This window comes from Glandiceps talaboti, chromosome 18 (assembly GCF_964340395.1).
Source record: "Glandiceps talaboti chromosome 18, keGlaTala1.1, whole genome shotgun sequence".
Taxonomy (NCBI): Eukaryota; Metazoa; Hemichordata; class Enteropneusta; family Spengelidae; genus Glandiceps; species Glandiceps talaboti.
Genome location: NC_135566.1, coordinates 7,911,886 through 7,922,655, shown reverse-complemented (window position 1 = coordinate 7,922,655; position 10,770 = coordinate 7,911,886). Strand labels below are relative to the sequence as shown.

At 37.0% G+C, this 10,770-nt stretch overlaps 1 protein-coding gene across 1 annotated transcript; it reads left to right on the top strand.

Moving 5' to 3' along the window:
• The first annotated feature begins 691 nt into the window (after positions 1 to 691).
• Positions 692 to 10,469, top strand: LOC144449049 (uncharacterized). Its single transcript, XM_078139457.1, has 3 exons — positions 692 to 1,244; positions 6,703 to 6,879; positions 7,411 to 10,469. The coding sequence occupies exons 1-3, from the start codon at positions 1,037 to 1,039 to the stop codon at positions 7,788 to 7,790; spliced, it is 765 nt and encodes a 254-aa protein (XP_077995583.1). The 5' UTR covers positions 692 to 1,036; the 3' UTR covers positions 7,791 to 10,469.
• Positions 10,470 to 10,770: the final 301 nt, after the last annotated feature.

Sequence of the window (10,770 nt, the reverse complement as noted above, 5' to 3'; positions counted from 1 at the left end):
TCTCCATCGATAGGTTATCATATCATGTTGCAACAATTAGTTTAAGTCTGTGTCTATTTTAGTTTGCCTATAGATTGATTTGTTGCAGTCGCATAAAATGTAAAAGTATACTAAATAGTAAATTGAGCCCTTTCTCTTTATCAGATTTCTATCAGATCAAGAAGTCGAACTTCTCGTTCTTCAAATAAAGATGGCGAAAGTGACTAGAAGTAGATTAAGTTTGAAGCCATTTTTCGTATTTTGATTTGTTGTGTTATTTGTTTATAGCCAGCTGATTAGTTTTTTTATTGATTTTGCTGGTAATTATGTTGTTAAATGGAAAGGTAAAACTTCATTCAAGGTGAATCGGTTATTGTCTAGTTACACAGACAAGTCCCTATCTGCGAATTCTCATTGTGAACTATATCGTGTTACCTTGGAACGTGAAATCATGTCCCAAAATACGAAGTAGTTTTTTGAGTTATTATTCTCTCGGGACTGCTCAAATCTTTTATTGTTTGCGTTGTTCATCCTTGTACTGACCTAAGATCGCCAGTCAAAGTTCAAGGTCCTACCAGTATTGATTAACTGCGTTCTGACTTCGTATATAAAATAACTTTTACATGTACGCCTTGTCAGGTTACCTTTGAACCCTCAGAACCTATTATCATGCAAATTATAACTAACAATAGTGTCGTCTACGTCACGGGAATCCAGTGGTTACAACAACGACGATATGTGATTTGTAAACTGTTTTGGACCGCATGATATACCTTCGACTTATACGTTCTACAGAAGGGAGTAACTTTTTAGGTGGTTATCACAGTAAGGATTATTCAAATACTACGGGAAACTCATGTTGTTTGGAGAACATGCCAACGTCATGAACTGAGCCTGGACTCTCGGTGAAAAGCCTGTGTAGTGTTGCCATTATATGCCGCCATGGTTTAAGATATCGTATTTACAATGCTCTCACCTGTAGACACGGGCATTTTTTAACAAAAACCAATCATCTTTCCGGCTGTGTCTTTACAACACAGACCAAGTCTGTAACAGTATGTCTTCGCAAATAGTTACTTATGACGGACATTTGCAGGAGATCGAGATTCCGACGGCGCGGAGGCCGAGCGGAACGACGGAGAACGTTGAGGTCGTCGAAAGCAATGAAGGCGATCGCGATCGAACACTTAAACTATGTGTGCCTATGTTTCCTATGTGTTTCGCAGCTACCTGTCTCATCTTCAACATTGTCATTCCAGGTTTAGGTAAATATACTTACAAATATTCACCTTTTTTTTCATAAATTATTACGTTTTTTCATACTTTTTGATTGAAAAACAACTGACCTACAAGAATACCACAAGAAGAAGCTAGCTATAGAGTGAAAGCAGTCCTCGTCATTACGTCGAGGTATTCAACATGGAGGCCATTTTGCATTGCTTTCAACACTACACGTTATTTACACGCACTTAGAGTTCTCCATAATCGAATCTCCTTTTGTTGCAATACATATATCTCCTTCTCTTAATATTGGGTGTTTTTGTTGCATAAAAACAGTCTTATCTGACATGGTATGCCCAAGATATACAAATATATTACTTAATATGACGCTACACTTAATTTGATATTAAGTAATTTGCGTTTAAATATACATCTTAACAAGGCACTATTAATTTTAATTTAATTATCGTTCTGTTTACTTAGAATTCCGCAAACGGTATAGCTTACAACTCCAATTGGTTCATTTTGCACAAATAAATAGTTGCTCATTGTCTTTATTTATGGCAAAGACCATTACACGGTCAGTTGTTTTTTTTTATACAATTAACTCACACACAGTGTTATCTAATCCAGGCATAGGGTCTCTATACTTTAATCACACTCAGCAATCCCTGGAGACATAAGTCGATATGATATATCACTTCTCTATGGTTATTCCATCTTATGATTAATTAACTCACATGGATGACTGGACAGATAGCCAAGATGTATCATATTTCAAAGGTCCTTACAAATACAACACTAAACATTATGCAACATTGGTAAATAGCGAATTGATAGCATTCACCGTGTTAATTTTAAGTAGTTTGTTATGTATGTATGTATGTATATATGTATGTATGTATGTATGTATGTATGTATGTATGTATGTATGTATGTATGTATGTATGTATGTATGTATGTATGTATGTATGCATGTATGTATGTATGTATGTACGTACGTACGTACATACGTATGCTTGTATGTACTTGTGTGTGTGTGTGTGTGTGTGTGTGTGTGTGTGTGTGTGTGTGTGAGACTGACTAGATCAGCGTAGAAGTTGTAGTACTTACTGTGATAAAGTTACACATAAAATACATCACTCCTTTAAATCTTTAAATGACAACAAATATGACTAGAATCTCGTACAAAGATGCTTATATAACCAATTCACAGATCGGTAAAATTATACATTCCCAATCATATATTTTCAAGATAATACTAGTAAATATTTCAGACTAAATTTTATGAACGACGGTGTTAACAAATTAAATATACGGTTATATTCATCTATCTAGCCATAAAAAAAATAGGTACCAGTACATGTGTTTCACTACTAGGGGTGGATTGGCGGGGGTGTCATCATGTTGTGAAAAAATCGAATAGGGGTTCGCTGTGTTTTGGATCGTGATGCATGGAAGAACAATTCATTTCTATAATGGCACGACCTTGTCTACTTCATTTATTTTGAAATACTTCCCACATATACTATTTATAGTACTTACCACACTAGTTTCTGTACATGTAAATACTGTTAACTTACATTACATTTAGCTTTTCAATGCTGTGAAATTATTATCTAATGGCTATGTATAACCTAAAAATGCCGTTAATAGAAATTACCTTAAGAGACAGAACACGTCCAGGAGGGGGAGACGGCCTCAGGACCCATGCCCAGATGAGTGAGAGGTACTTAGCCAACAATCAGATACACCAATTTTTACTGTTATGATGTTACTAAACTTTCCTTGAATATTTCAACCCTACAATGTACTATATAGATTTATAAGCCCATCTTAGGCGACACTGTCTTTTAAAGCAGTCAACTTATTGCCTGAAAGGCCATGAACAGCCTAAAAATGCCTTCACATACTCTTAGAGTAAAAACAAACTCTCCAGACCCCCCCCTCCCCCGACGGCCGGAGAAGATGGCCAATCGAAGTCCGACACAGTGTATATGAATATAATACTACAACCCATAATAAAAGTAGCAACGTACATACACACAATTCAATGGCTATATCAACACGGTAACCAACACCTGTCGTTTGCAGAGCAATAAAACCTGTTATAGAACATAATTAATGAGAATATACTACACTATAGTATTATAGTAATAGGGGACTGATCATGAGGGGAAAGAAGTAAGGAGCAACAGAAGCAATAACGGGTGAAGACAGATAGACAGACAGACAGACAGACAGACAGACAGACAGACAGACAGACAGACAGACAGACAGACAGACAGAGTGAAACTGATAGGAGCAGAGACGAGAGACAGAGAGACAGAGACAGACAGACAGACAGACAGACAGACAGACAGACAGACAGACAGACAGACAGACAGAGAGACAGACAGACAGACAGAGGGACAGAGAGACAGAGGGACGTAGAATGAAGGTGTAAGACAGAAATAGTTGCAGGGAAAGGGTAAAGTAGTTGCGGGAAATAGATCTTGCAATAAGTCTGGGTAGCGATACTGTGTCTGAACTAGACTAGTCTGGGAAAGACATCGAAAGAAATATAGCGACAGATCTAGACTGGTGGAGATTATTTTTTTTTAATATTTCAGAAGAACCTAACACCAACTTACTGAATATCAACATATATATATTTGAGTGAAAAAATATATAAGTAAGCAACAAATTTCATTTTAAATCAAAAAGTTCCCTTTGTTGAAACCTACTTAATCGATGATTAAAGACGCCAATCTAAAGTGAATTGTCACGGATTGTGACCCGTGATGAAATCTCAGTCGCGTCGTAGTAAAAGAATATTAGCTCTAAATATTTGACATATGTATAAAACACATGTAATGATAATTTATGGGTTTACGGATTTTATTAGTTTATCAGAAGTAAGAACAAGGTCAACGTTTTGACAGGTATCCAGACAATCTTCATAGATAATCTTGCAAACTCATTAAGGTGGGTTTATTTCACAATCCCAGTGGATTGACTGTTTGATTGACAGTTGTCAAAATTGGTCATAATAATTGATATATATATTGTCTTATAACTACGGTAGGAGAATGTATGTCGCCCACGTGACATGTTGAAATCGTATTATTGATTACCTTATAATTATGTATTCAAATGTTGTCAATTCTGATAAGTACGGAAACAAGCTGTCAATTTCACGAAAAAAGAAGTTCACATAGAAATTTGCTTACAGGAGCTGAATGAAATGAACACGTCCAATGTTTGTGAAACAGCTTTCGTTAGTTATAAATATCATTTCCGTTGGGCAGATGTTATGAAGACAATGTACATGTATTTTATGAAAAAAAGTCTCGTTCGGGATAACAATTGTTCTTTTCATTCGTATTCATTGTTCTACTACACACATTTCAATATTGTATGTATCAACACGATACGCCCTCGAGTTTCTCTTGTATTAGAATGTATTGACAATATGGATGATTTGAACGACTCATTTGGTAATACATGTGTATCTATATATGTATATATAATACATATATAATGTACTCTGAATCTCAACTGGAAATAAATTCTCCGTGAATTTGCAGCGACGTATCTTATATCTTTACTAATAAAAATAATAGTTTTGTCTTTGGATGCATCAACATATAGCTACTGTACTATTATATGAAACCTAATGGAATATTTCATAAGTTAAATTTGCTCTTGATGGACACTTAGTTCAATATACTTGTGCGGAAAATTACCTTAGGGTTTCTATGGCAACGTGGCTATGTGTGTCAACGTCATTATACTGTAATATGGTATAGACCTCTGTTAGCTGACAGCGAGGTCGATACCATGGCGACAGAAATAGAAATGGTAGGGGAAAAACGTGACATGTTTAAAATGGTAATGTATTATGCGATATTTTGTGAAATGATTTGTAAAGTAAAGATGGTCGTGATATTTTAGTAAAGAGAGTGATATAGAACATATATTTGAATTCATAGATATATTAAAGAAGCGCTCAGTTTTTTTGTCGTGGTTTAATTCAAACCAAGTTACTGTAGATTGAGAGTTTCCTCCATAGACACGTCGTTATTTTTTTTAAATACATGTATTACATTTTTACAAGATTCGCACCAAAAGTGGGACTTGCAAAGAAAACTGATTGATGTGTTTTGGCTAATGGAACACGGACAATAATATAGCCATGGTTGTACGTTAACTAACCCTTTTATGTATTACTAATTGTGTCTCCATAATCTGACGTCATCAGCACGAATTTCTACGACTTCTTTCAAAATCTACGCTCTCACTTCAAAATCCACGCTTTCACTTTTAATCTCTCTGCAGCGATTAGAAATACGTGAATATGAAAAATCATTTGAACCTGAAATTAATTTTGGCATTTTTATTAATGGACAATGATTTCTGCTTTCGGGCGAATTTTGAATGATGTGGGAGTAGACAGTGCTCGAGCAAAACTAAAGTGCTAACGTAAAAACAGCATTAAATGTTACACGACACCTCCTTCGCTTGCGTCGGCGCGTTTGTACTTTTAGTCCGCTAAAATGACGTTAATTGATCCGTCCTTTAATAAAAATTGAACGGAAATGTTAGAATATGAGGACGTAATCAGTACGGACGAGACATTCGACTGAAGCAGCGTAATTAGCACTTACATAGTCTGTACTGAAAGACTTGCGTGTGTAGGTGTCGCGTTGATCATAGACATTGGCGAGGGAGTCTCTACGTGTTGATTGTGTGCACGAGTCTCGTCACGTGTACATGTTCTTGTGTGTGTTGTATTGTATGCTGTCTGGAGGGTCTAATAACTAGCTCTAGCTGTTCAGGAATTGAAAATACTGTCATTTGAAATTTAGATCATGGGCAGACGACAGGTCATCTGATTAGAAAATGCATCGTCAACCAATTAACATACAATTGAAATATTATTATCATATCAAACGTTAAATTGAGATTCAAAAAATAATATCAAACGTGTCAAAATATCAGTACTTTTATTTGCTTTTTTATGAGAATATTTGAATCTCTTTATTCCAAATATGTATTTTGTAAAGAAGAGCAATGCGACTGCCACAAATGACTGATTTGTTATTTAGTTGATACAGGAGAGTAGATTATAATTGGACTTCAATTTCGCTATGTTTTGCACGCTCCTTTTAATTCTTTCGTCTTCTCGCTCCTTCTGAAACGAATTTTTCGTGCACAGTTTATTTTTGTCAAATTGTATAAACATGGCGCGTAAACAGAAGCAATGTCGTCAAGTCAGTCACCTCTGTATTATTAATTGGATTTCGGGTTACTATGTTTCCTTGGCAACATTACTTTGCCTCTGTACTGTTTTTTAATATTGTTTTTGTAAAAAGGGGAAACACGTGTAAACAGTGGAAGTTAGGACTTATATTCGTAAATTATCGACTTAAGAATTGCATGATAGCGTTCGGTATTTTTTTTGGGAGATTGTTAAATTACGCCTCCGAGTATGTTAATTTTTTTTAATTTCATTTACAGGAAGTATGTTGGCGGGCCTCGGGGCATTATTCTGCTGTAACAAGACATCGTGTGGATTACGAGTGGCTCATTTCTGTTTTAACTTCTGGTGTGGCGTGTTTCAGCTGGCGTTTGCTATTTTGATCGTTGGCTGGATTTGGAGTGTTTTGTGGGGACTCATGTATGTGGGATTTGCACGTAAGTCAACTAACCGTGTTATAGTTACTGATATTAAACCAGTACTTCATAATTTCAGTAAAACAAGCTAGGGAACGACTACCAATACTGGTATGACTAGTGCATACGTAATCTGTTTACATACGACATGCCACGTGATCAGCTATCACGTGATTTTAGAAGCCTGATAGGAGCTGCACAAATTCTGAGAAGGCAAAATTCAAGTCGTCCTTTTCTCAAAATTGATACAACGAATATATCAATATGGAACATATACGTTCAAAAAATGGACATAATCCGTTCAAACTACTAAAACATGGTGACTCAGGTCTAACAAACTGAAATTTCTAATTAATAAGCTTAAGCAAGAAGGTATATTCTACATTCACATTTTGTATACCGACTTAAAGGTCCACGGATAATGCTTTATTGAGGTGTGAAAACGGTTGTCTGGTAGAGCTGAAGGGTGGCCCAAAAACAAGAGAATAGTTCCATAACAACGTTGGGGGCTTCACTGATAAGATAAAACTAATGTTTATGTTTACGTTTCAGTTGACGATGATGAAAAGGATGACCAAAGGAGTTCTCGCCAAAGACGACACAATCCTCGTGCCCAGCGAGCCGTGGTCTATCCCTACCCACTGGGGGTTTCACCGCCCCCACCACCAGGCTCGCCACCACCAGCATTCCTTGACCGTCCATGCACACCTCCTCCTTCTTACAACGAAGCTATGCAAGAGCAACCGCCTACGGAAGAAGCGATTGTTGCCGTCCAAAACCGTTATGGACAACCACTTGTCGTTGCCGTCCCTCAATCACAACCTATTTACATGGAGAACAGTGCGCAGACTCCAAATCAATGTCGATCATCTCAACATCAACAACTCCAACCACCTGTGGATTACCACACACCAGGACAAGTGCCTACGTGATCAACAAAAATACACATTTGAAGATATGACCAGACGAGAGAAAAAAATGACTTCCTGCAGTGATTACTTATACAGACCTGATATTTTTGTATCTTCACCGTCGACACAGAGAACGGTCTTATCCGCGAGTGATCGTGAAAACGAGAGGAAAGTTTTTTCCGATTTTTGACCGTGTATGGTGCTGTTTTCACCATGACACAACTACGACAGGCAATACGTCCACGAGATGGAGTTGTTACTTCGTTTATTGATTGTTGTGTTAATATATTTTTATATACAAAAAGTTGCTTGTTTTTTCTTATTCGTCAAATATTTAACCTTTAACAAAACCATGGCAACATACTTAAAGCATATCATGTGACCCAACCAATTTAGTGACGTGTATGTTAAGTCTAGATTTATATCCGCAACTTGAATACATAACAGATTGTTATTAACTTTAGCCTTCTTTTGGTTTTTTCTTTCTTTTCCTTTTTTAGGGGGAAGGGTGTTATCCCACCCCCTTTTTTTTGGCCTCGTTCTAAGTCATGTTACAACAGAATATTCTTACTTCTTACTGTTTGGTGCACACTTCATCAAACACTAGCAAGCCGAGCTAAGAATCAGTCCATAATGAGTCATGTTGTGCCATATACAAAAACTATCTCCCCCGTCTACAATACTATAACGTTGTCGTACAATGTTCTTCGCGAACCTGCTTTCTCAGACCCTGGTTAGAGGTAATACTGTTTTTCTCAGCCTCTGGTTAGAATTGATACAGTTCCCCACTAGGTTACTGGTATTTGATTGTTTATTATTTGTTTCAGTTGTGGATATCCAGTATTAACCAGAAACAGTTTATTCGTTCCCATTTGAAAAAATCAAAAACGACAGCTACACACATGATATACTGAATAACATAAAACACGAGGATGGTGCACGCAGTATTATACAGTGTAACATTACACCAAAACTATCTGTTCATGGACTTGAAATTATTCTCTGTAATCCTAAAATAAATTAGAAAGATGGTTCCCAAGCCACGTTTAACCGAAAATTCAATACAATTTCTCGTTATGATAATGCCACCTAGGTTAGTCATAAAAATCACAGCAGTATTCAATTGTCACTTTCCGTTGTCAAGTTTGCGGATAAGTTTTAAAAAAATTCGAGTAGATCACCTGGTATGTACTTATTTTGTGTCTTTACCAGAGTCGTACATTTAGTCATTCTATTTTACTTTTTTAGTTATCGTAAAAACGTGCACACCACTTACTTATGAAACTAGGGAGCCTTCAGTAATTACAAGGGGGGAGGGCCAAGGGAATTAAGGGGAAATTTTTTGAAAACCGGTTCTCCGTTCACATTTATTTTGACATGTACTATTTAACTTGCATTATTTTGTGATTTCGGCATCCCATCGCTTTCACACCCCACTGCCACCACTGTAGTGTAATATCAGAACACCAGCTCAATCGCTGCTGACAACCATGAAGTGAATCAATAGGGAACTGGCAAACCCGCCATGTTGAATGTTGCATCATGGGAAATATGATAATAAATACTAATCAATTAGTAGCATCATGGGAATGTTGTTAAATTGTTTATAACCACGAATGATCAATTCATATTTAGCTTGACCATACTAGTGTGGGAGGTTTATTTCATCGGTAGCTCCAGATAAGATATTACGATAACCACAGACAGCCCCATAGTCCTTTGCGTCTGAGCATGCTCACTCTGGATTACAAGTTCCCTATTGTTAGTTGTGGTTTGAGGAGAGGTGTGGGTCTCACAGGAGTGAAGGGAGTGGCATGGTGTGGTAAGATAGTGGGGTAATATATGTGGTAGCGCGGGGGTGTCGACCTTTATATATATCTTCAACCAAAGTCAGTAGTGTGCCCATCTAGTCTTTGAGAGTTCTGGCCTTCAGCTGTGACAGTTAGATAGAGACATGGGAATTAATTAATGCCGTCATTCTCACAAATTTACTCTGCTGGTAGTAGTAGGTAACAACCGATGCCTTTAAAAATTATCGATGTGGTTGCAGAGTCCATTTTCATTTTCATTCCTTGGTTTGACACATTTCAACGGGTCGGGAGGGGTTCAAATTTTAGAGAAAAGATTAACATGTTAAAAGTGGACCACTTTTTAGAAAATAGAATCAGGATCGCTAGGCTGGGGTCTATATGCAACAGAGTGAACGTCATTTTCCCCGGACACCCCCCCCCCCCGTAATTAATGAAGGCTCCCTCATGCACGTCACTTTGATTGCCAACCACACGCTTTGCAGCGAATTGTTCCTGAAAATATGGCCAGTCTTAAAATTTTGCTGTTGGGCTCACTGAAAATTAATCTTATAGAGGAATTGTAGAATTATGGAGAGATCACACACCATGTTGTTTTTCCTGTTCCTCGAGTGCTTGCTTATACATGTGATAATTAAGGCGGCAGTTTCCCGTGTTATCTCTCAGACTACGTAGAGTGACTACAAAGTTCACGAAAAGTGGACTGGTCGACATGAAGTTTGCTGTGTTTACTCTGCAATCCCTTTTCAAGCACGTTTTGTGACTAATTAGCTAAACATGTTGAACATGTTTCCATGATAACCGTCCAATTTGAATCATTTGTTTGTTTGTAAATAATTTATGTCAAATTGGTTTTGATTGAAACAAAAGTTGGGTTAATTTTTGTAAAGAATACGATGGAATAACAATAAAGATAGTATCCCATTAATATGTTTTCTTAATGTTTTCTTTGTATACGCACACCACACGCACACCAGTAGGCCCAACATTTGACAGTAGAACACACCTCTGGAACCAAAGCCTTTAAACCATCCCGTATTTTACCACATGAAATTTTGCTCCTGGCCCTTTTGAAACAATAAAAGAAACTTGGGGAGTTCACCATCAATTTATTTCAAGGAAATAGACAATTATTTACTAGTATTTTCCCGCTGAGTAATCACAGTTTCCGGCTGCCATATTTGGTTCTTAAA